At 48.5% G+C, this 26,801-nt stretch overlaps 1 protein-coding gene across 3 annotated transcripts in view; it reads left to right on the forward strand.

Annotated features, from left to right (window-relative positions):
* DPP6 (dipeptidyl peptidase like 6) overlaps nucleotides 1-26,801 on the forward strand; it is a gene marked incomplete at both ends in the record, with an annotated part of 1,037,088 nt that overhangs the window by 251,136 nt on the left and 759,151 nt on the right. Inside the window, one exon of one of the 3 annotated variants that reach the window (XM_082846707.1) lies at nucleotides 3,248-3,499. The exons of the other annotated variants lie outside the window; for them this stretch is intronic. Within the exon in view, the coding sequence (XP_082702833.1) occupies nucleotides 3,248-3,499 (252 nt within the window). Of the gene's footprint in view, nucleotides 1-3,247; nucleotides 3,500-26,801 lie in introns of those variants that run through there. 3 annotated transcript variants of the gene reach the window in all.

Below are 26,801 nucleotides of genomic sequence, written 5' to 3' on the forward strand. Positions count from 1 at the left end.
CGCAACGTGTGTATCAAAGTTTAAGGCAAATCTGGTTGTGTGAGTGCCTACACGCTTGCAAACATGGGCGCACAGACTCACACTCAAAAGTCTAGAGCATTCTTTAAAATGAGTTGTGTTCAGTGTGCAGGTGGAGCAAAGTAGCCTGATTCTTTTTAAGTCAGTTGATGGGCCCCGGATCTAGACGGCACCGGAGAAGCTTTGCACGTGCGGGTGGTCGTTTTATTAGTGTTGTGTCTCCTGCCCTTCACACTGGCCTCTGAGGGGCTCTGTGCACCCTGACAGCCCCCTGCCCTCCATTTGTCCCGTCTAATTTTCAGATATGCTTCCGTTAACACAGATCTGTACCTCAGCTCTTCCCCCAATTGTTTGAATTTTATAGCTTTTTTTCACTTTACAAATAATTTTAAATAAAACTGCTTAGCATCTTGTCTGAATCCTTTAGTTAGGGTTTTTAACTTTGACCAGATTGTAATCTGAAGACCTACAGGCTCGCCTGAGAATACAATTTCAAAAGTGAGGGGTAGGTGTGCCTTTCTTATCTCCCTTCTTCAATCTAGTCTCCTTTATACACACACATCTATAAAGTATGGTGTATGATATCTACACTATTTCCATATACTCTATTTCGTATAAACTATATTGGTACGAGAAATAGTTTTATCATGCTTCTTCTTAGAATTTGTGTAAATATATACACGCACGTTTCATATATATGTGTGTATGTATAGTACATAAGTAAGACCCTAACAGCATCTATATTTAGTGAAATGGCAGATCTAGATGCCAGAGTGGGCAGCGGGGGCTTTCCTTTTAAGTCGGTTTGGAAAGGCAGCTTCAAGGATCTAAAGCACAGCTGGGCAGGGGAGGGGGGATGAGAGCAAGGTTTCCTATTTACCTGAATGCGATGACTTCTAAAGTTTGGCTTTATGGCCCTTGTAATTGTTGCCTCTGTCTTCAAGTCAAGCGGCGCAGCGATGCGCTGTGGCTGGCACACCTGCCTGGGTAACAGGCCTTTTGGGGGCGCGGGGAGCCTCCCAGCTATCGAGATGCTGATTTTACGTGTTTTTATAGTTTCTGTAAAGGAAACGTTTTCGAACTACGGTTAAGATGCGCTTTTCTTCTTAGCGGAAGGAAACCACAGTGGATTAAACAGAGGGTGGTGTGGTATAAATTTTAATTAAAACAAGACTACCTGCTAGGTTGAGAGCTTGGGAAGAGTGTAGAAAGGATTGGAAGGGGTCCTCTCCCAGGAGACTTATTCACCTGCATTCAGTTTCTCCCCCCAAGTTAAGGACACGGCGGGAAGAGGCAATATTTTTAGGACCAGGAACAGCTGGGTCTCTTTTTCTGGGATTTCTGGGCTTGGACAGTGGTGCCAGGAGATGGCCTTGGACTCAGATCCAGCAAAGGCCGGCAGCCTGCCGTAGGGCCCTCTGAGTGGCCGAGGCCTCGCCCGTTTTTCTGCGATGGTCACGGAAACCGTGGCGGAGCAGAAGCACCGCTGGAAGGTAAAGGCGAAGATGCCCACGTCGACCTCGAGTGGAAGGGGCAGCGAAGTGCGAGGGCAGGTGCGAGCCCTCCACCCGGCCCCTCCCTCCGGAGTCTGGGCTCCTCGTCGGCTCAGGATGGGACAGGTCCATCGCAGCCGGAAGCGCTGCAAACAAGAGGGAAAGGGCAGCGCAAGAAGAACGGGGTTGGGGGGGGGGGACAAGGAGACTAGAAGGAAGAGCGCCCCGATTCCTCGAGAAAGACGGGGGCGCGGGTTCCAGCCCGCGAGAGTCCCCGGAGGCCAGGAGGGAGGAATCCACCCCGGGAAAAGGAGGAGAGAAACCAGACAGGCCGCCTGCGGTCTGGAGTCGGAGCCCGGCGCCGAGGCTCAGCTGGTGTCTTTCCACACAGGGGCGCTGGAGCACGTTTGACTGCAGCAAGAGGAGTGAACGCGCACCCTGACCCGTGCGCCCCTTTGGTGTCGTATCTCCGCTCCCAGGTCCTCTCAGGGGAGGGGTTGGGGGCGGCGCGGAGCAAGCTTTGGAGAAGTGGCCGGCCTCACAAATGCTTTAGCCTCCGCTGGCGGGGATGCATTTGTTGAAAATGAAAATGGAGTTCGCGATGTAGACAAATGCGTGGGGTGTACGGGGAGGACCTTTTGAGTTGCTCTGAAGGCATATCCACCAGGCCGGCCCTCGCTGGCCTTCCGTGACCTTTTCCTTGCCTTCTTTTTGAGACCAGGTGAAGGAAAAGGAATCTGTTTTTGGAGAAGAGCTTGGTTTGGGAGGGAAGGGGGCTCGTCAGAGACAGTGACCCCCGAGCCCCCTCCCTTGCAGCCCCGTAGCTTGCTCTCCATCACGCCCCTGCACACCCCCAGGTCCGCCGGGGGTCTCGGCCGTGGCTGTTTCACGTGAGGCAAGAAAAGCTGGGAAGGAAACACGAGGGGGAGCGCCTCGGAGGGCGACCGGGCTGCAGCTGCGCGCGGTGCGAGCGCGTGGACGCGGAGCGCAGCCCCGCGCCGAGCCGAGGCCAGGCGTCTCGGGGCCAGCCCCCTCCCTCGGTGTCCCCGACGCCCCTCCCCATCGCGGGCCTCTTCTCGCACGCTCCCTCCCCGCGTATCGCCGGGTCCGCCCTCCCGGTGGCCCGGAGCCCCAGAGCCCCCAGCGCGGCTCCGCGCCCTGCCCGCACCCAAGACGTGCGTGGCCCCGCCGCCTCCTCGCTGCCAGCCCTGGCCACCCGGGCGCAGTTCCCGGGGGCGGGGGTGTGTGAAGGGGCCACGTGGGGAGAGCAGGGGAGGAGGAGCCGCGCGGGGGGCCGGGGGCGGGGCGCGGAGATGAGCTCTGGATGCCCGCTGGTCTCTAGGCGGGGTGCCAAATGCCGGGGCCTAGGCGTCTTCCCTCCCTTTATGGTTTTTTGTTGTTTGTTTTCTTTCTGTCGATGGCTTTGAGCAGGCCGTACGTGGCCATGGCAAGGAGTTGAAAAGCAGAAAAGACGAGCGAGAGAGAACACACCCCCAGACCCCGGCTTCGCCGAGCCGCCGGGGGAGGGGGCGGAGGAGGCTGAGCCAGGCAGTCGCCCGGCGGCGACTTGAGAGTGGCGCGCGGGAGGAGCGGCCGCGCGGCCGCCGTCCTTTCTTCCTCCTCCTCCTGTTCTTCTTCCCCTTTTCCCCCGGCGGGGGTGGGGAGCGGGAACCCGAAAGGGGGAAAGCCATTATCAAAACGCCCCAAAGACAGCCGGCGAGAGCGCGCGGAGACCGATGGCTTCGCTGTACCAGAGGTTCACGGGCAAGATCAACACCTCGCGGTCCTTCCCGGCGCCCCCGGAGGCGAGCCGCCTCCTGGGCGGCCAGGGGCCCGAGGAGGACGGCGCGGGGCCCAAGCCCCTCGGAGCCCAGGCGCCCGCTGCGGCGCCCCCGGAGCGCGGCGGCGGCGGCGGCGGCGGTGGCGGTGGCGCGGGCGGCCGGCCCCGGTTCCAGTACCAGGCGCAGAGCGACTGTGACGACGAGGACGTAAGAGCATCTGGGTGGGTGGGTGGGTGGGTGGGCGCGCGGGGCTCCGGGCAGCCCGGGGGAGACGCGCCCGCGCCGCGTCTGCGATGGTCTTGGGGCGCCCTCCTTCCCCACCCCTCCCCCACCCCTCCCGGGAGCGCCCGCAAATACACTCCTCGCGCGGATCTCGGTCACCGCTGTCCTGGAGCGGGTCCTTGTCTGCAGCGGCGGCGGCGGCCAGGAGTTGGTGGCGCTGGTGGAGCTGCGCTGCTGGGGCGTGGAATTGGCCGGAGGTTCACGGGCGTGCGGATGCTTGGTGTTAACTGCTTGGTGCTCTGCATGCCAAGGAGGGAATTCGATCTGTCTGTGCTTACAAGTTGGTTTCTCTTTTCTTGCCTTTCTTTCTTTTGTCTGCTTTAAGACTCGAGGAGGAGACTGTCCCAGGCTCTTTTTCTCCCCCCTCCCACCTCTCACTGGAATCCTTGCCTCGGGGCGCTGTCCCTTCACTCACTTCTCCAACACCTCGCCTCCCCCCCCCCCCCCAGGGCTGCTGGTGGTGGTGTTCTTTTCCGAAAAATAAAATAAAAGCGCTAGCATCCGAGGCCCAAGCCCTTGTCCCAGGGCCCAGCCCAATTTTTGCTGGTGGGAGTCAGGCCCTGCCTGTGCCCACACCTAGCCTTGGACTAGCAACCACCTTAGGCTGTGTGAGCTGAAAACTTCTCGGGCAGCACGTTTTTCACTCTTCATGGGGCTGGCAGCCTGGGTTTCAAAGCTTGGATTTGCATATCACCTTAGTAACTGATGACTCAGGCAGGACACCAGCCGGCTGCAGAGATGGATGAGTTCAACCACCTCTGTTGACCCTGTCCATCTGTTCAGAGGGCCAGGGAAGGCCACAGAGAGAGGAAAGTGATGTTTCTGAGACCTTCTCTTCCCAGAAAAAAAGAGAAAAATCCCAGACAAGCTCTCAGGCAGGCAGGCAGGGCTGGCTTGGCTGGTACAGCCCCTGGCTGGCGGTGTTGGGTCCTAGAGCTCACTGTGTGTAGCTCTGAGAGTTTCCCACCTGGGGGCACCTGGGCACAGGTCCTCACACAAGCTTCTCAGACGGCCTACCCCGACACACCCCCGGCAGTTCATGTCCCTGCCCTCAGCAGGAGGCTGTGGTCATTCAACATGTCCTGCCTGGGATCACTTTAAAATCCTTTAAAATCCAATGAACTGGTTGTTTTTGTTTTATCAGTGGAGGATGTGGAGAGTGTAATAGACATGACAGAAGTTTGTGGGAGATGTGGTTCATTTGTGTGTGTGTGTGTGTGCGTGTGTGTGCGCGCGTGCACGCACACCCTGTATCGGATCTTGCATGAGATTTTCTTATGTTGGGTTATTTCTAGACTCCCCTGGTTAAAAGAGAGCTATCAGAGAGATGTCCCTCACTTCAGTGGGTCAGGTCCTGAGGGAAATGCATGAATTCTCAGGTTCAAGGAGCCAGAATCTTTGAGGAGCAGTTTCATTGGGGCGGTTGAAAAATTCTAGAGGATTAAACTCCTGAGAATCTTGGGGAAGACCACTGAGCTGCAGTGCAGACAGAAATGATGCACTTTTTGCCTCAAATCTGACTTAAAACTGTTGGATTGTGTTATGCTTGAAGTGAAAACCATGAGCAGTTTCTTCCTAATAGGCTCTAGGTGTCGCTAGGGGAAAGGAAAGGGGAGAGTTTCTGCATTTTGTTTTAGATCATCTCCACCCATCATTTTTTTTTTCTCTCTCCTCATCTTAGCTTTGAGCATATATTCCTCCTTTTCAATTTGACATATGTCTAGAACTGTTTCTCAGATAAGCCAAAGGGTTGAACCGACGAGCAAATTATGAATTTAACATTTGCAAATGATTTCAGCTGAAATGGCTCTGAACAGTATATGTAATTTAAATTCATTAACTCCTGACATCAATTTTTTGTTTCCTGGAAAATACAAAAAAGGGTGTGTGTGTGTAGGTGTAGGTATAAATATAGTGTATGTGTATGTCGTATCCTTATGAGATATATATATATATATATATCATGTTTAAAATGTACGATTAAACAATGACACACGGGTAAATGTAGCATCAATTGCTTGAAAACTTTTATGTGCTTTTCTCAGAAAAAATATTCGGAATTGAAAAAACTATGTCTAAAAATGTGCTAAATGATAGAAGTGCACATTAAACAGATTACTTTTCCTCCAGGCACAGTGGCTGCCGTTTGCTGAAGATAAGAGCGCTAGCTAAAGAAAGTAGATAGAGAAGAACTGCTTTTCTGATACCAGCCCTTGTCAAGATTTAAACAATCTTGAGTAATCATCCTGCTACTCAAATTTAAACATGAAGATATACAACTGATTAGGCACACGTTACGTATCATTCTGTGAATCTTGGGGCGGCCACGTAAACATGTACTTTAGCAGTTTGGGCGTCCGCTGGGCACAGGTGGGAGCTGTCCGAGGTCCTGAAGGGTCCTTTGCATTAGCGCACAGGAAATCTTCGGCACTTCTGTTTGGAGTCCCAACCCTAAGGCTGGTGTGTCATTGCTCTTCTGTGGCTTGTCTGTTCCATGGAACAGAAACAGCTTTCCCACCTTGGTCACTGAGATGCTGGTAAACACCATACCTTTAAAATCCAATGAACTTTGTGCCTCGTCCTTCCATCCAGAAACGGGGAAATAAAATGTAGTTCTTGACCTCTATATGTGTGTACACACACATGCCTGAATATGACTGAGAACGGGCAATTCTTCACAAAATAAAATTGAAGGTAGTTATCAGGTTTAGAAGAGGTAAGTCAAATGCCGAAGTTGCGTGGCGGTTGACTGGGAATGCATTACTTATCTGCACCAACTACACATGTAAGGGACCTCTCTGCTGTGTAGCACCGCATAAAAGCGTGCTTGGGGTGGGTCAGTTTTAAAATGTGAAGTTTTACTTTGAAAAAGAAGGGAAGCCAGAGCGCTTTTTCTATTAGAATTTCCTCATCAATCTTAGATTTATTTAAGTATAAAGTCAATGACTAGGGCTTCCCTGGTGGCGCAGTGGTTGGGGGGTCCGCCTGCCGATGCAGGGGACACGGGTTTGTGCCCCGGTCCGGGAAGGTCCCATGTGCCGCAGAGCGGCTGGGCCCGTGAGCCATGGCCGCTGAGCCTGCGCGTCCGCAGCGGGAAAGTCAATGACTTGGGAAACCCCTCTGAGGAATCAATAGCTATTTTGGTTTAAAATTCATTCTTGTAGGTTTAAAAATAAGTTGACTCTTAAAGGGAATGTTGCTGGAAGTGGCTTTTAATGGAATTTAGTAACTTCCGATAGAAATTAACTTCAATTATTTTTAGAATACTGAACTCTGTCACGCCCCTGCTTGAGCATTTCCTTTTGATTTCTTAAAGGACTTTAGGAGGACATGGGTAACTGTCAGGGCAGCGGTCTTGTTGGGGCCACATCACCATGTTCCTGTGTTCTTCATTTTTAGTGGCACATGATTTCCTAAGAATACAAGTGTGATGACAACAGGATTTTCAAACAGCGATTTGGCCGAAACAGGGATTGAGCAAACATCGCTGCTTACGCTGTGTATCAGCGCATGCTGTCACTGCTCCTGTTGTATTTCATCTTCCTGAATGTCTGCAGCAACTAGCCCTTCTTCTTCCTCTCCACCTTGATTTTTCACCGGTATGATGCCAATATCCTGTTAATTTCTCCTTGGAGTCTATCAACTTTAAGTTTTTTAAGCAGCTTGGCTCCACAGAAATGTTTATATCCCCTCTTCCTTTCTTCTGCTCCAATTTCAAATGCTTTTAAAAATATTTAGGTTCATAGTATCTTCCTAACATATTGAGAAAAAGGCTGAAACTTTCATCCACCTGCTTGATCCCATTGTTTTCATGACGAATTTGACAGTGCTTAGTGTAACTCACCTACAGAACAGCTGTGGGATGTCATAGGGCTGTTCGGAGGTTTCGTCTTCTCGGTCAAGTGGTCTAAGACTGAATCCACTGACTTGTTCCGAGGATCCTCTTTTCCTTATTTAGCTTGACAACAGACTCACATTCTTACTGTCTTCACTGCAGAAACTGCACACAAATGTCGTCAGCGTCCCCTTAATTACTTCAGACAATGGCCTGGCTCCTCTTCAGTCTTTGTCGTTATCGCTTTTCCTCCTGTTGACCATCACCCTGCGCTTCACACTTTTTGCCTCATATGTCTTTCATGATGCCACATGAATTCATGTCCTGCCTCTCTCTGACCTTGGCCTTTGAATTCTTTGGTAAATCATTCTTTCCTCCTCCCTTTCATGCAGGGGGTTGGGGGAACCTACACTCCAAGGTTTTGGTCTCCACTCTTCTGTTCTTTCCCTTCCATGCTTTCTTTTTAAGATAAATTAGTGATGGGATAAATTAGAATGAAGATAAAAGGGAGCTGAGTCAGTTTCACAGCTTCTGTATTAGCAGATGGCTAAAGTTAAGCTTTATTCCTCTGGTATACATGTCCTAGCATCTCTTGTGGAGATCATTTGCTTTCCTGTTTTACAGAATTGGAGAACTGGAGAATTGGAAGGACCTTGGCAGTCACCATCTTGATTTCTCTTCCCAGCTTTTGTTCCACATGTCAAGCAGCTGGGCGCTAGACCATTTCTGTGGTGATGCCAAGATATCCGCGTAGAATATATCCCTAAACTTGTCATTCCCCTCTCCTTACAACTCCCTATTCTGAATAACGTTCTGCCTAATCTCCTTATTTCTACTTCTAGTACTGCCATCCCTTCCACCTCTGAGCGTGGCGTACAATATACATAAGCTCGTACAGTTACATTTTCCCACTATCTTGATTTCTTTCTTATAACATTAAGTATTTCCCTAGATAAGCTTTGAGGTATCCTTATGGGTTTAATGCCCTGTAACACCATATCATAATGCCCTGCTGGACACAACAGTTGTCCTCATGAAAAGTTTATTTTCTGCACTGCAGAACAATGTTAAACACATGAGAAGCGTTTACTGTCTAAGACAGTCTCTCTGTGAATGTTTTGGTAAAGTATATATAACAAAATTATACAAAATTTTGCTTACTGTCTCAGCACAGAGCATGTAGTCATCATTGGGAAGTTGTCTGTGTTACAAGGAAGTAAGAATGGTGACATAAACAAGGATTAAGGGCTAGTTGACTGATGAGTGAAACCAAGTATAGCATCAAAGATACCGTGCCTCCGCATTGCACCTTGTATTTTTTAAAGCACCACTACGCGTATCTCATTTCACCTCCATAGTTACCTTGGCTTGGGGAGAACCATAACAGAGAGCTAATCTGTTGGTTTGAAAAATTAATCGGGGTAAGCCTACGTTTTTTCATTTGGATGAGTCAATTGTCCACTGTGAATTCTAGCAAATAAATTTCAATCTGTTAACAACTGAGTCAGCCGAAAACCTACATGTTTGCTTAAAGCCGAATTTGCGAAAAATGAGCATTCTGCCTTGTCAGTGAATTTGAGTTCTGTGTAGCAGTAAGGTATGTGGAAGTGGGCACGGCAGCCTGTTTTATATGGCATGCTTTCTTTTATTCCTGCCAGTGCGCACTTTTAAATAATTTACTTGTATATGTTAACTGTAGATTTAAGGAGGTCTGGAGTATTAGAATAACATAATATCAATTTATATTTTTGACAATGGAATCCACTCATTTTCCCACATGGGATTAATATCCTAGTATCACTCTGTAGACAGGACTTTCTCTAGATGTTGGCTTTGGACATTTTTCCTCCATAATATAGAGCTTTTTATTTCATACCCCAAGCTTTCCCTCCTTTAATAGAGTCAGAATGATTAATGAGTTTAATTTTTGCAAGCATCTGGCAGGAGTTGCTGAGTAAGATGTACAGTCTTATTGTATATAAACCTGTTCCTTTTAATTACTCTGATGATAACAGTGCATTTGTCAAGTACATATGGAATGCTTCTCTGCAACATACAATATTGATCCCTTTCATAGAGCATTGCCTATAAAAATAATATGTACAGTAACCCTTTTAAAATTAAATTCTAGGGGTAAGACAGGAATAAAGACACAGACCTTCTAGAGAATGGACTTGAGGATATGGGGAGGGGGAAGGGTGAGCTGTGACAAAGCGAGAGAGAGGCATGGACATATATACACTACCAAACGTAAAATAGATAGCTAGTGGGAAGCAGCCGCATAGCACAGGGAGATCAGCTCGGTGCTTTGTGACCACCTAGAGGGGAGGGATAGGGAGGGTGGGAGGGAGGGAGATGCAAGAGGGAAGAGATATGGGAACATATGTATATGTATAACTGATTCACTTTGTTATAAAGCAGAAACTAACACGCCATTGTAAAGCAATTATATTCCAATAAAGATGTAAAAAAAAATTAAATTCTAATAAATTTAGCGTTAAGGGCATTGAATGCCCATGTACCATATTTTGCTTTTCTTCCATTTTAATAAGCACATTGGTTTGATTTTATGTACATTAAAAAAAAAACGCACTCAACCTTTCTGGTTAATGACTTTTGGAACATTTATCTTTAGAAGGATCTAGCATCGTGAAATTATCTGAAATAGAACATTTAAAAATTTGATAACATCTCATTTTACAAATGAGAAGACTACAAGTAATTATGTGAATAATATTCCACAAATCACTTGTGTTCTCTGGACCTCAGAGAAACTCAGCCTTCCCTTCTCTCCTGTGTTCTTCTCAGTATCCTCTGTGGTACCGTAATCGAGTGGAGGAATTAACTTAATTATATCACTGAATTTCAAAAGTATGAACATTATGAAATCTAACGGTCTAACTTATTTTGGTTCTAAACGGATATGCTAATTGCCAAAGGAAAAAACAGTTTTGCCACAGTAGTATACGATCTTTGCCCTGAATGGGTTTCCCCAATAGTTTTACTCTTTTTCCTCCATGTATTTCTTCCTGGGTTTTCTAATAACATCCAGATCCCTCTGAAGCGCAGGACATGTTCACTTTTGTCCCATGATGGAGGAACGTATATAGGTAATTTTTCAGGAAGCCTAGAAGCCAGTAAAGCCCACAAGGTCCAGATGGTAGAATTCCAGGTGGTGAACACCGTGCCTCCCAGATTAGGGAACATCTCAGTTGAGAGCAGCAGGCATTGGGGGCTGAACGCTGTAGATGAGTACCTGGCAGGGACTGGGCTCTTGTAGGGACGCAGGAAAGAGGGAGACTCTGTCCTGGAACAGTCGTTCCCTCAAAAAAGACAAACAAGTTTACTTTCACTCATCCCTTCAGTGTGTAGATAAACACCTTGAAGGCATTTAGAATGCATTAAAAGCATCCTAGCACCATGCCCAATGGAAATGAAACACACACACACACACACACACACACACACACACACACACACACACACGGCTTTTAATTCAAAAGGAACTTAAGGATTTCCCAGGGCATCACAGTCATTGTCAAAATCAATTTTTAACTTCCTCTAGTGTTCAGATTTCATTTGATATCAGCTTTTACTTTAGGTGATTTGGGGTCAGTTTTAATATGCTTCTGTTAAAAAAAAATGGAACAGGTGATATTATCATCTTCGCCAGTTTGGAACTGAGAAGACCAATTAATCCTTTCTATCTCCTGTTGTTTACTATTTGGGAAGGTCTATTTTAAAGACAGAACTACTGGAATTAATACAGCCACTTTCATACAGCAATGGGCTCTTCGTTATATTATCTGTGATATATTTATAGGATTGTGTATATCCATTATATTTTATATATGGTGCACCTCATATATTTTAAGGTGACATCAGCCAGAAGGGGAACAGGAATGGAGTAAGGGAGCATTGAAGAACTCGGAACAAAAGAAGTTGTACAAGGGAAGCGGGGGGAAGGTAAAGCAGAAACTAGAGGTAGAGGAATGCCAGAGACAATCACGGGCTTCCAGTCTCCCTAATCATTTTCCCCAAAACGTTCAATTTTCTAAACTGTACTCAAACCCTTCCTATGCTTCATGCAACATGCCATCCAGTAATTTGCAAATTAAAAACAAAAAAGAGAAACCTCTCTAAAAGTCCTGAGAGGTGAAGTTAGCTGCTCTGCTTTTAGAATTGCGAGATATTTGCAACCACACAAGGTAGCCGACCCCCAGGTGAACGGCTCTAAGCCCTGGAGATGCATTGCTTGTTCAGGGCCCCTTGTTGCTTCTGTGCATCCTTCCCCAGCATCTCCACGGCTTCTGAGGAAAGACTGCTGCCTCCGGGTATCTGAAGTCGATGGAGACATGTGGTCCCGTGCCCCTTCTTATTCCTCAGGCTGCCTCAAAGGTTAGACTTTCGTCCCCGCTCACCTTGCCACATGGTCTCGGGAACATTCACGAAGAGGTTGGATGCCATTTTCTGGACCGCTTGGCTACGTTACAGAACACCTAGCTAGTTTCCCAGGTGAACTTTTAGGTCTTCTCCATCACGTTCATTTCGTCTTTTCCGATGTGCACATGTGTGTTCCCCGTGCCGGGTTTGACGGAAGTGTGCTGCAGGCGAATCGCTGAATCCACAGTGAACCCGTCTGTTCACAGCCTCACCCCAGAGCGCACTGCTGGCGAGAACAGCCCTTCGGAAGGAGCAGAGGCTCAGCTGAAACCTGCATGAGGACGGTGGTTCGTTAGGTGGAAGGATGCGGAGGGGTCACCAGTGGGTGCAGGTGGAGGGACGGAGCAGGGGAGTCAAGCTGGGCTCAGAGTTTTCGAGCTGGACTTCAAGCTAAGTGTTCCCGGCGGGGGGAGGGTCCTTGGTGCTGCTCTGCACGTGTTTGTGGGCCTCACAGGCACCTGTGGGATTGTCCTCCTCTCCCCTTAGCGTTGCGTGTGGCCACGTGGTTGACTTTGGCTGCTGGAATGGACTGCAGGTGAGGCTAGCTCTCCCAAGTGGACGCTTTACGAGCTGGCACGTGAGTTGCTGCGCTCTCTCTTTCCTTTTGCCGTAGAAACGAGCAATATTCCAGGTGGTGGCCGTTCAGTGGGAAAGATATAAACTTATGTTTGTAAACCACTGAGATTGCGTTAGGACAGTATCACCTAGCCTGAGCTGAGGGGCACAGGGCAATCCGTGTTCATGTGGACAAGTCACCATTCATCATTTCTGGACCTTGACGGCATCGTCATCTCTGGGCAAAATCAGCACTTTCTCAACTTCTACAGGAAGTTTCGTTCTACCTTCCTGCATCTCTCTTAAAACTTTTTAGTTCTCAAAAAGACTGAAATGGGGCTTCCCTGGTGGCGCAGTGGTTGGGAGTCCGCCTGCCCGTGCAGGGGACACGGGTGCGTGCCCCGGTCCGGGAGGATCCCTGGGCCCGTGAGCCATGGGCGCTGAGCCTGCGCGTCCGGAGCCTGTGCTCCGCAACGGGAGAGGCCACAGCGGTGAGAGGCCCGCGTACCGCAAAAAAAAAAAAAAAAAAAAAGACTGAAATGGAAATTCCCCTGGGAGGGCAACGGATGTTGGAGTGCCTGAGTCTTATCAGTTCCCTCATTTCCTGTCTTTGGGAGCGTGTTTGTTGGGTGACGGGAAAGGATAAGAAGGGACCCATTTCCTAAAGACAGTGTGTGCATTCGTGGTGGGTGTAGGGGTGGGGAGGGAGAGACTGGGCAGGAGGAGTGGACAGACGGGTTCCTAGATAACAATGATGAAAGCAGCCGTCAGGATGTTGCTAAGGGTCAGCCTTAGAAATGAGCTTTTGGGGGTTTTGACTGGAAACCTTTCAAGCTGGAAAAGTAGGGGATCAGAGGTTCACACAGGGAAGCCTCGACATCCTGAGGCTCTGCCTTTGGGTATGCTCTGCTCTTCATTTTACAAGCATCCTGGAATCCATTTTACACGGAGCCTCTATTTACAACGTAGAATTGAAGAGGGCATGTTTTCATCTACATGATAGGAAATGTTATCAGAAACACCCAGCTCTAGCGCGATACTCTTTCTCCAATTCCTGTCCTGCCTGTGATCAGTTCATCTCCATTTTATACTTAGAAAGGTGTCATTAGTTTCTCTTTCTTTTTTCCCAGATTTTTAGTTCCTCTGAATGGACAGAAAATTCAGCCCCTAGATGACTGGTTACCTATTAAAGGGAGAGGGGGATGCTGTCGAAGACGGGGCACTGTTTCTATAGCAACAGGAGCTGACTGTGATAAGCAGGGAGGTCTGGTTTCCTTGTCTGGCACTATCCTTACTGGGCATGCAATCACTGACATGCTTCCTCGTTGCTGTCCTGCAGCTCTGGGGAGATCCTATCAACCGGAGGCTTTTGTTTCCACGGGCACAGGGAGTGCACTGGGCAGAATCCTGACGTTCCTGCGCTTGCCTTCCATGACCTTTAATCCTGCTGCTTCTGCTCCAGTGGGTCTTTTATTTCATCACAACCATAGGAAGAGCACAGTCTGGTTCTCTGGCCTTTGGGTGCTCCTGGCGTTCATCGCAGTGTCTCTGAAGCAGGGGAGTGCTCGAGGGGTCACTTTGGGTCCCTGGTGTCTGTCACTCCCTCTTACAGACACCTGAGAATCATTTTCCTCCTTTGACAGACACCCGGGAAGAGGTTTCCCACCATCGTCCAAGCTGTGCTTCCTCTTGCCCCCGTCCGATTTGTCCTGCCGCGAGGCCAGTGCACCTCCTTGTCTTCTCACCTCACTACAGACAGTTGCCCTTCTGGGTGTCCCTGCCCTGGGTCAGAGCTGCTCCGAGGCTGGGAGCTGGGCACAGGCTCCTCACTCCTTCAGCAAATGCCAAGGTCCCTGCCACGACCGCAAGGCACTGCACTGGCTCTTCCCTCTGCCGGAACGTCCTTCCTTCCTGCCCTTCGCATCTCTGCTTCAGTGTCACTATTTCAGTGGTCCACGCTGGCTACCCTATTTAAAGTTGCAGTTCCCCCGCCCATCAACCCCGATGTTCCCCACCCTGCTCTGCTTTGCTTTTCTTTTACCATATGGCATTTATCACCTGCTGATATATTATATAATTTTCTTATTACGCCTGTTTTATTTTTGTCTTCCCCTATTATAGAGTATCAGCTGACTGATGTCAGGATCTCTGGCTGATTTGTTTGCTGCTGTATCCAGTTGCCTGGTACAGCTTCTGGTACAGCCAAAGTGCTCAATAAGTCTTTGTTGAAGGAATGGGTGAAGGATTGGCATCTCACCTGAAAAAACTCTCTGCTCGCGTCTATTTGAATAATCACGCTTCTCCAGCCTTTTTTTTTTTTTTTTAATTGAAAGAGTTCTGAAATTAGAACTCTGGACCTCCTGCGTGGCCACTTACAAGTGGCTGCAAATGAATTCTCTTCTTTTCAGGATTTCATTTATTGTTTGATTCTGAGCAACAGTTGAGAAGACAGAATAGTTATTAAGGAAACAGTAGGAGTTACTTTTGTAGGACCTGCGTAAGATGGGTAATAGTTAGCATTTGTAATATTTTGTCTGAGTTTAAAAATAAGTGCGAGTTAAAAATAAGTCAGAGACAAATAGTGCATGATGTCGCTTATATGTGAAATCTAAAAAATACAACAAACTAGTGAGCAAAACAAGAAAAGCAGACACAGATATAGAGAACAAACTGGTTGTTACCAGTAAGGGGGAGGGGATTTTAAAAAGGGGGTTTTATGGGATTATATGAAATCATGTGCATGAAAGTTTTGAAAATTGTAAAGCACTATAGAATTTAAAGAATCATTCAGTAAAAAAGTATGAGTTAAATTTTCTATATATAACTGTTTCTGCTGACTTTTCTCTCTCTTTTTTTTTTTTTGTGGTTATCAAAGGAAGCAGTCCCATTAGGGAAAATGCAAATCTTTGAGAAGAAGAGATTCTTATAAATACAGCAATGCGATAAGTTGTTTTTGATGAGAAATTTGCATTACCTAATTCTCAATTTAAGTGAAAGAAAACGATCACAGCTTCTTTTTCTGTGATACTGTGATCATGTCTTTATCTGGCAGGTAGAAAGTCAAATCAGAATGTTTTTGAACTGTATATCACTAGAGGAAAACTAAAGTTCCCAGACCAAAATGCACAGATTCTGACAGAAAAAAAATATTCCTGGAGCCGATAATCTAGTTGAAACTGTCAGGGGCGCTTTAGCTACCTACAGCATACATTTTTGTGATGATACAGTCAGAGGTACCTGGCGCTTAGGATGGAGGGGGAACAGGCAGCTGAGATCTTTAGGTTTGACCCTGATTTACCTTCTTTTTCTGCCCGTCTGCAATCTGGTCTGGCAACACTGCCCTCCAGAGGCTGTCCCAAGGCTGCAGTAAGACTGATTCAAGACTCCTTAAATAAATTATGCGAAATAAAGTCGTGCAGTTTTGTTTTTTCTGTGGCCAGACAGGGTTGGAATGCGAATATATGTTGTGAGGGCTCTTATACCCACATCAGACTGGGCTGCACTTTTCACAACGCTGGAGAAATCCCATCAGACCCTCCTTTTGGAATACCGTCTGTCACGGGCAACACTCTGAACGGTCATCGGGGACCGGCAGGGGCACTCCATCCTTCGTCTAAGGACGTGCTAATAGCATGTGTAGCTCCTGACTTGTCAGATGGGGCCAGAGTGCAGGAAATTAGATAAAGATAACGCAGCAGATAATAAGGAGATGCGTAGCCTTGGACAGTCGGCTCTCTGACCACTGGATTTAAGTAGTGCCTCTGTACGCTTAAGGCCAAAAAACTCACAGAAGCATCTTTTCTGCTATCATCTCGTGAAGAATAGGAACGCGAGTTAATGTCACACCGTTTCAAAGCGCAGCACCCTGGTTCAAGTGCAGGGAGCCCGAGGGGTGTACACCGCATGTGAAAAGGCATCTCTCCTACACACCCCCTGGCTCTCTGCACCTGAGAGGACCCAGGGAGCCCTGGACCCCTGCAGACCCGCCCGAAGAGCAGCCCAGGCAGGGGCTCCACCCCGCGGGGCCGCCACCCTCCCTCTGTCTCTGAGCGTCAGGGACTAGGGACGATCCCGGGCCGACCGCATCAGCCAGCCACTGTCAGAGCACCGCCAGATGCCAGTGGTCCAGGGCACACGGATGGCCCGAGATGAGGCCACTGGGTATGTGGGCAGGGGTCCAGAGAGGGGAACCTCAGAGAAGACAGCAGAGCCCAGCCCGGCCCGCAGACGGGAGGTTCTGGCAACTTGGGGTGAATAAGATCCAGCCAGGGAGGTCAAAGGTCTACGTGGTAGCGCGTCATTTTGATGCCTTGTCGGCCAGAGCGTGTCCCCCTTAACTGGCTCATGGAAGCCAGACCCCAGGCTTTAGTTTGGATTTGTTGTGGTTTTCGAGCTGTGCTTCCCCGAGTCATGGGTTCCTGATTGGAGTCACCGAGGGGGTGGGATGGAGCCTCCAGAACTTGATCCCCTCCTTAGAGCAGTTGTGCTTTTAAAATATTTTACGTGTACGTACAGTTTCGCATGAAAAAGGGGATGTGGGTGTTACTGAGCTCTTGAGTGACAGCCCGGTTATCCAAGTGTCTCACAGATGTTGGGAGGACTTCCTCATGACCTCATCTTGCTGTGGTCTATGAAAGCGCGGCACATAGAATCGGTCACGTGTCCACCCAACGCCGTTATGGCAGCGCACAGGGCTGGGCGGTCGCTTGATGGTCCATGGTGCAGGCAGGGCACTGCAGTGGGTGATGTGCTGGGTCTGGACCACCTGAGCTTGAACGCGGACCCTACTGACCATTTACTTGTAGTTTAGCCTTAAAAAGTTACTTAACTCTCCTTGGACTTCAATTTCCTCATTTATAAAGTTCAGGGGAAAATATTATGCTACGGTATTGTTCTCATTGGTTTATTTTGACCTTCTAGTTCATACATGTAAAACACTTAGGACAGGGCCCAGCACGCTATAAATCAATGCAGTTTTATCATGAAGTCCTTATTACAAGATCTAATTGTTCTGAGAAGGAAGGGTGGAGGACTCTGCTATGCCTCTCGGAGGAGCGTCTTGGGGCTGGAACTGTGGAAAGGAAGGGAATGTGATAAACCCCCAGTGATCACATAGGCTCTGATTATTTAATTGTAATCCCTTGTATTTATAACTTAACCGTGATCCCAATATGTGGGTTATTTGAGCGGTTTGGTTATGAGAGAGCTGGACCAATGGGCTCCATGGTTTTAGGAGGAGCCAGTGATGCCAGAGTTAATCAGGAATCCCCTTGGGGTGGGTTTGTGCCCCTCACACCCCTGCCCTGACTTCCGTGCAGGAAACGTGGAGGCTGGAGCCATAGGTCCTAGGTCAGGCTCCCCTCCTGAGAGGAGAACAAACGAGGAAGTACAGTCTGACCCTGGATTAATTCCTGGGATGGTGTCATCTCGACACAGATGTTCACGGCAACCCTCTGGAGCCTGATGCCTCAAAACTAAACTAGAAAACGGTGGTTGAAAAACATGACTTCTCTTGAAGACCGTCCTGTGATTGAGAATTTGAAACATCACGCTCAATAAATAGATTTTCCCCAGCAGTGGTCAGAATAGGTCCAACTGAAAGACACAGAAAACATTGCTGAGGGACTGGCTGCTAGGGAAGGGGAAGCATAAACACAGGGGCTTCAACTTGAGGATTTATTATAAAAGGACAGGCTAGCAAACATGGCCGCATAAAACAGAATGAAAGAAAGTATGGAATCGGAGGCGCTGTTTAGGAAAATAGTGGAAGATTGGCCAGATATGGATTTGACTACAGTAATTAAAAAAGTGTTCTAACTGTAAACAAAAGTGTTGAACCCACTTCTCTTTATGATTCTTGTAAAATTTCACTTTAGCGTAATCCCTGCCTCTTTTTTTTTTTTTTCTGCCTCTTAATTACATCTCTCTCTATTAGCAAATATGTCGGCACATTTTCTTTTCATTTAAAATCTTCCGGAAGTCTCTTCACTCAGGCTTCAGAAGCAGGTGGATGGGGACCTGGGTGTACCATCGAATTGTCAGAACAGAAGGCGTATGTGCCTTTGAAGTGGTTTCTGCTGCTTTATGTGGGTGGAGAAGTGTCCTCACCACCCCCGGCAGGGAGACTGTCATTATTACCCTCAGCAGTTGGAGGGGTATTTGGAGATTCGGTGGTGATGTTTCTTGGTCAAGAGCAAACCAAGGAAGCCATTATATTTCTTCTACTCACGTTGAGCTTACCTAGTCCATTTCAGGTTTCTCGTGTCTCTCTCTGTCTCTGTCTCTCTAACTCTCTGTGTCTCTGTCGCTCTCTCACACACACACACGCACGCACACGCATGCATGCATACACACACACACACCAAGCACAGAGACAGAGGAATGTCCAGCACGGTGGCTAACCCAAGGCAACAGATGTGCTACCCTTTAAACCAGGGCTTGTCAAGCCTTTCATCTGAAACGTTCTTCTCGGAGGTGAGGAAGGCTGTACTCAAGCACCCAGACTCTGGTTGGTCGCCGCTGTGGTCCAGAGCACACGATACCTGCCTGATTTCCCAGAACTCAACCCATGGTGTGAAGAGAGAGACTCAACATCAAGGTGCTGGATCTCTCTTGGACGTAGGCAGCAGTCCCCATGAGCTTGCTGGTCGCAGAAAGCTCACCAGTACATGTGCCAGAGAATGCGACACCACTGGAGACTGGAAGGGGTGGGGGAGAGAATATGAATGGAAGGCTTTCCCAAAATGAATCACAGCCAGCGTTGTATTCAAGGAGACCTTGGAGAGTTTTCTACAAACTCAGCAACCTTCAAGATCAAAATACTCCCAAACTGACTCAGTGGCTCAGTGAAAACCTTGGAAAGGTATCGTGTACCTGAAATACCTGATGGTCAACTGTGTTGCCTAAAACATCTTGAGGTTGGCTGTGGGCATCAATGGTTCCATGACCACCCACCCTACTGGGGTTGATATGCAGCAGGTGTAACGTAGAAAGTCAGGAGGACCTGGTAACATCTCTGGGCTCTCTGGGTCAGTGTTTCTCAAAGCTCAGTGCCTCCCAAGTGCTCATGTTTACAAAGAAGGGCCTTCCCAAGGGGACACACATCAAAATACTATGAGAGCAGAAACATATCTAGGGAAATACGGAAGGAAAATCTCTAATTAGCCCGGCTCAACTGAGAGGCGAGATGCAAATTTTAGTGAAGCCAGGCCAGAATGAGAAGGGAATATCTGTGTCCACTTTCAGAAAAGCTCCCAATAGCTCCGAAAGCCTTGCTTTGGGGGAGAGCACTTTTTAATGACATGACTCTAGTTCAGTGTCGAAAAGTCAGAGCACATCTGATTGTTGGGAATAATCGCAGCTCCTGGCACTTTTCCTGGTCTTTATGGCTCCAGGACTGGCCTGGTCTCATACTCATTGAGTTCAAATAAAATCTGTTGACTAGTAAAATATAAAATTTTGCTTAAAAATACAGTTATGAAGAATCTAATTTAATCTAATTCTTTTCACATCATGAGTGTGTATATATTTAACTGTTAGCTTTGCAGTTCCTTTGCAATAAGCTTGGGTCCTTGTTAACAGAGCTCAGGGGAAACCGTGCAGGGGCACCTTCCAAGCTGTCCTTTTTAACTGTCTCCTTGTGCAGAAAAGAGCACTTGGTCAAAAAATTTGGGAAACATTGAATTCTTTTTTTAATTGAAATATAGTTGATTTTTTGATGATGGCCGTTCTGACTGGTGAGGGTGTGGAGAAAAGGAAACCCTCTTGCACTGCTGGTGGGGATGTAAATTGATACAGCCACTATGGAGAACAATACGGAGGTTCCTTAAAAAACTAAAAATAGAACTACCATACGACCCAGCGATCCCACTACTGGGCATGTACCCTGAGAAAACCATAATTCAAAAAGAGTCATGTACCAAAATGTTCATTGCAGCTCTATTACAATAGCCAGGACATGGAAGCAACCTAAGTGTCCATTAACAGATGAATGGATAAAGAAGATGTGGCACATATATACAGTGGAATATTACTCAGCCTTAAAAAGAAACGAAACTGAGTTATTTGTAGTGAGGTGGATGGACCTACAGTCTGTCATACAGAGTGAAGTAAGTCAGAAAGAGAAAAACAAATACCGTACGCTAACACATATATGGAGTCTTAAAAAAAAAAAAAGGCTATGAAGAACCTAGGGGCAGGGCAGGAATAAGGACGCAGACATAGAGAATGGACATGAGGACACAGGAAGGGGGAAGGGTAAGCTGGGACGAAGTGGGAGGGTGGCATGGACATATATACACTACCAAATGTGAAGTAGCTAGCTAGTGGGAAGCAGCCGCATGGCACAGGGAGATCAGCTCGGTACTTTGTGACCACCCAGAGGGGTGGGATAGGGAGGGTGGAAGGGAGATGCAATTTATCCCTCCCCCCTCCCCCATACATTTGTTTTCTATGTCTGTGAGTCTGTTTCTGTTTTGTAAATAAGTTCATTTGTATCATTTTTTTTAGATTCCACATATAAGTGATATCTTATATTTGTGTTTGACTTCCTTCACTTAGCATGATAATCTCTAGGTCCATCCATGTTGCCGCAAATGGCATTATTTCATTCTTTTTCATGGCTGAGAAATATTCCACTGCATTTATATATCACATCTTCTTTATCCATTCATCTGTTGATGGACGTTTAGGTTGCTTCCATGTCTTGGCTATTGTAACTAGTGCTGCTATGAACGTTGGGGTGCATGTATCTTTTCAAATAAGAATTTTCTCTGGGTATATGCCCAGGAGTGGGATTGCAGGATCATATGGTAGCTCTATTTTTAGGTTTTTAACCAACCTCCATACTGTTCTCCATAGTGGCTGTACCAATTTACATTCCTACCAGCAATATAGGAGGGTTCCCTTTTCTCCACACCCTCTCCAGTATTTATTGTTTGTAGACTTTTTAATGATGGCCATTCTGATGGGTGTGACGTGGTACCTCATTGTAGTTTTGATTTGCATTTCTCTAGTAATTAGTGATGTTGAGCATCTTTTCATGTGTCTGCAGGCCATCAGTAAAACATTGAATTACTAAAGGTCACCTTATTTGCTTTAAATAAGAGCTTCACAGTGAACATGAGCATGTTAAGTAGATGTTTTTACGGCAGGACTTCTCCCTCTTTATGTCAGTTTGTGGAACGGCAGTATTTTGGGGGCTGGAGGAGGAAATGTCCTGCAGACTCTTCTGGTTACTTTGCATCACATCCAGGTTAAGAAGTCCGTTTATCTCCGATCCTGTTCGTTTCCCAGGGCTGCTGTAACAAAACACCTCAAATGCGGTGGCTTAGACCAACAGAGACGTATTGAGTTCTGGAGGCCAGAAGCTCAAAACCATGGTGTCGGCAGGGCCACCCTCCTGCAAAGCCTGTGGGGGAGGATCCTCCCTGGTCTCTTGCAGCTTCTGGTGGCCCACTTTTATTTCTGCCTCATTGTCATGACTTTCTTCTCTCTGTGTGTCCCTTCCCTTCTTCTTCGAAGGACATCAGTTATATTGGATGTAGAGCCGCTATACCCCAGCACGACTCTATCTTAACTAATTACATCTCCAACAACGCTATTTTTATATAGGGTCACAGTCTGAGATACTGGGGGTTAGGACAGCATATCTTCTTTGGGGAACCCAATTCAACTCTCTTTTTTTGCGGTACGCGGGCCTCTCACTGTTGTGGCCTCTCCCTTTGCGGAGCACAGGCTCCGGACGCGCAGGCTCAGCGGCCATGGCTCACGGGCCCAGCCGCTCCTTGGCACATGGGATCTTCCCGGACCGGGGCACGAACCCGCGTCCCCCGCATCGGCAGGCGGACTCTCAACCGCTGCGCCACCAGGGGAGCCCCAATTCAACTCTTAACACTGACTTACTGATGATTTTCTCAAAGCAAGTAGCTTTTTGGTTATTTTAAACTATTGGGAGGGTTAATGCCTGGCTTATCGGAATTTTAAGGACCGGTGTATTTGTCACTAAATTTGACTCGTCTTCTCTGCGTAGTGGATCCATGATTCAATCGTTGTTGCCCATTTATGGGTGCTTACTGTTCCTGGTGACTTTTCCTTTGGGGAAAGCAATTGGGGGAGGAAACTGATTCTGATGTAAATAGTTAGGAAAGCCAAAATAATGAGATACTGAATATCGTGCATTGTGCTTTGGGGGATATGTGGTCAAACAGGGGCATATCACGGCTGGATAAATTAAACAGGAAGGGGATAATCACCGGTTAGCTGGTGTCACTAGACTCCAGAGAATGGCACCAGGATGGTCCAAACCCAGAGGTGTGGAAACCATTCTTTTCTCCAGATGACTCCCTCACTCCACAGAGACTTCTGATTGGTCCTGTTCTAGGACGCTGCACGCCCTGTTGGTCTGGGAACCTTGGCCCAGCTAATCTTGTGACAGTGAAGCCCCGGGACATACACGCCTGCTTCTGTCGTCCTGTTCCGAGAACCAGCAAGCCGGCCTCTGGCAGGATTGCCGTTGGCGGAGGGTGCCTGGCTTTATTTATATTCCTAACCCAGATAGATTGCAGACGTGAGTTGTGGAAATTAGAAAATAAACGTAGAGAGTTGCCAGACGGTGACTAGAAAACTGCTGTGTATTCTGTGCTGTGAGAACAGGAAGGTGTCTAGAACCTGGTGCTTTGAAGGTATCCAGCCACCTTATCGCTGCCTAGAATCAGGACTGGCGTCCTTGGGGGCCAGGCTGTTGGCCTCATTATTTCTCCTCCTGCCCCTCGAGAGTGGGGCATGGGCTCCCTGGAACCGGAGGAGACAGGTGCGTACCGGGCAGTCACGTGAGCAGTGGCGGTTCCTAGGAAGCCACTCCTGACCTACCTGTTCCAAACCTACGTGCGGACGAGTAGCTGGTGGTGCCAGATGCCGCCCCGACTTTTAGCCCTGATGCCGCGTGGGGTTAGGGTTGGAGTTGAAGCGCCGGGAGCTCCGGTGAGAACCGCGGTGAGGAGAGGTTCTTAGGGACCTGCTTCCACCGGCACCACCCAGGCCTCTCTCCACGGGCCTGGCCGTATGTCACTGCTGTCCCTCTGTGGCTAATCGCAGTGTCCCTGCAGTTGCTACTGCTGCAAGTATGTGGGTAGAGGTTTCTTTGTTGAGTGACGCTTCGTCCTCTTCCCTGGCTCATGGGGTTACAGCTCAGACTCTGCTCTTTTGGTAGAATCTTTAGGGAAGGGAACCTCATTTTATGGCCCCTCTTCCTACCCCTGATCCCCAATCTGGGTTTCATGTCACTGCGACAGGCTCCCGGAATGCCCTCTGCACACAGCTGGGGGAGCGCTTATCACACCACAGAGGAAATGGCCAGTTTTTCTTTCTTTTCCACTGGAATTTGAACGTCTGTAGGTCAGGGGCCGAGCCACATGCTCCGGGACCCTCCGAGGTCCAGCCCTGCGCTGGTTATGTGGTCGTGACTAAGAGTTTGTGTGGTCCGTCCTGCTTGTCAGGCCATCTATTCATTAGTTTGCCAACAAGCAGTCCAGGATGCGAAACGATGAATTCCCGAGGCTGAACGTGAAGAAGAGGCAGGAAGCTGTCCAGCAGCCTGGTCCATGGGCGCCCCGCCGCTGACATTTCTCCATTATTCATTATTTCCTTCCCAGATGCCTCCTCACATGCTGTGCCCAATTGAAAAGAAATGAGTTTATTTTTAAGATGTGTCCTTTCCAAAAGCGGTGGCCACCTCTCCCTTGGCGTTTCCAGTCCCTTCCAGGGCAGCGGGTAACAGCCCTGCCTGGGATGAATGACAAAAGGGGAGGGATTAGCTGGGAAAGAAAGACATGCAAATGCCACAAGCTATTAAAAGCAGTGTGGCCTCTGCTGCCCTTTCCGTGCCGTCTGTCAAGTGACTTAGTGTCACCTCAAGGGATGTATCACTGCCACAAGTCTGCTTTCCAAGATGACCCATTTCTGCCCTGGCTGGGACTCGAGTTTCATCTGTGTGCCCTGGCTCGCAGCTTGGTGTCTTTCCCGTGCAGCCACTCCTTCACCTGACGCCTCCTTCCCTGAGCCCTGCGTCTCAACTACCTGACCCTCGACCTTTCCACCAACATCCAGGATCTCACGCAGGCTCTGTCTTGCCTCCATGCCTTGGTACACAGGCTTATCCACTGCCCCTCTGTCCCATTCCATTTCTGGACAAAGTCTAGACGTCCTTCAAGACAGCACAAGTGTCACATTGTCTGCTGGGTGTGGAGGTGGGGATGGGAGAATCAGAAGTTCCCTCCCCTCTGCCCCTAGGGTACCACTCCCTAAAGCAAGCACAAAGCAAGAAGTATCCTCACTGTGACGGATGATCCCTACACGCACTGAACACTGCCACTAGGTCAGAGCTCTTTAAAGCCAAGGGCGTGTCTTTTCATTTGGGGATACCTAGTGCTTGAAACAGAGCACGTGTCAAATGCGTGTTAGTATAGGCAGAACGTGTGAACTGGTGGAAGAGACATCTTGCTTTGGATTATTTCTAAAATGTCAGCACCTCTCTGTTTTCTGAAACAGGAAACCATTAATAAAACTAGGAGAGATCTAGATAAAACTGACTTCCAGGTCATCGGTATGGTCCAGGGACCGGTAAACGTTTGCTCTTTCCTGATGACGACGTGTACCATCTCTTTGCAGGTTTCTGAGGCAGCCAGCTTTGGTCCCGTGTCCCAGGAACTGGGAATCGGTCTTGTTGTCACGCTTGTGTCATGAGTCTACCCTGTAGACAGGGGGACTGGCCAGCAGTAGGGCTCCATCGGGACACACAGTTCTCAGGACTTAGCAGCACCTTGAATGCCCTGTCATTATAATGTCTTCCTCTCAAAATCACCCATCCTCTCAGGTCCTGTTCTAATGCTGTCGGCTCCCAAAGGATGATCTCACTGGCCTGTCTTGCCTCCTGAGTGTGTGATGGTTCCTGTGCCCGGGTTCCCACAGCCCTGCTAAGACTGTCACTCTCTCTTTTCTTACCATTTTGCCTTGAACCACAGATCCTTGTGTGAGCGGCAGCTGAGGGCAGCCACCACTGCTGTTTAACAACAAACCCAAATTAGGCAGAAATTAATTTGAATAAAGAAGGGAGGAAAGGCTGTGTGGGCATCGGGAGATGGGGGGATGCCTCACATCCCTGGTCACGGTACAGAATGAAAAAAAATACGAGTTCCCAGAGCCCCGTTCCTGTGATATTCCTTGAGTAAGAAAAAAACAGGAAGGGCCTGAAAGACACAGAACCAGCAGTAAGATGCAGCCCCTCCTGTACGTCCCATGCCTCTCACTACCTTGGGAAGCACAGGGCAGACCCCACTGTGTACCAGGAATTGAATAGTTACACTGTTGGCCCCATCGCCCTCTGCAGACTAATATTTTTAAGTGTGTTAGCACCCGAGGCGTGATGAGAAAGGGTGCAAATTAGGACCAGGTCAGGGGGGTCAACAAAATAAGCCTGTCTGTCCTCGCTCGACCCCCGTAACTCCTCAGAGGCCCCAGCCTTGCTGCCCTGTGGACATCAGATGGGACAGAGGCCTGGGTCGGGCCAGGTTCTGCTCAGGGGGTGGTGAGAGCCTGGGGGTGAGGATCTCTTCCCCTGAAGCCCGCGTGAGGGCTGCAGGGCGGGGGTTGTCTTTTATCCTCTTGTGCAGCCCTCCTGTGTCCCAGGGGCTGTAAGCACACCCCGAATATCCACATTTTCGATGTTGGAAACCCTCATCCTTTTCTAAGCCTCATCTTAATATTTCTGTAACCGCTGAAGCAAATGTCCGCCCTAACTTGGTTCCAGTTTCCTTGTCATCACACCACAATGGAATCCCATGGACTGGTCCTTCAGAGCAGCGCCCTCTGCCGGTCTGCTCTAGGGCCAGGTCGGCGCGTTTGTTCTTGCAGCTGTGAAGCCCGCTGACCAGGAGGTGCTGGACTAAAACCTACCGGCATTCAGGTGGAAAGCGGTGGGAGAGCTCAAGAGAAGGGGGTCCTTGAGCAGGTCCACCCTCCAGGTAGAGGTTGGCAAATGAGCATCCTCGCCTATCCAAGAATAGGAAAGGAGCCGGCGGTGAGGAAATTCCCCTGACCAGATAATACATAGCAGGGATCGTGGAGGAGAGACCATTCATTCGTATCACAAACTTTCACTGAACGCCAGCTGCAGCCCAGTGCACGGCTGCTGCCATGGGATACGGGAGTGCTTGAGCTTCTCATTCTGGTGGGAGAGACAGACACACAAGGAAGTGGCTTGGGCACATCCTAGGAAGCGTCCCAAGCAGCACCATCTGCTAGAACTTTGTGTGATGCTGGGAATTTTTGACATGTGTGCTGTCCAGCCCTGTAGCCAGTAGCCCGCTGTGGCTGTGGAACACTTGGAATGTGGCTTGT

The sequence above is a fragment of the Leucopleurus acutus genome (assembly GCF_964270905.1).
Source record: "Leucopleurus acutus genome assembly, chromosome: 9".
Taxonomy (NCBI): domain Eukaryota; kingdom Metazoa; phylum Chordata; class Mammalia; order Artiodactyla; family Delphinidae; genus Leucopleurus; species Leucopleurus acutus.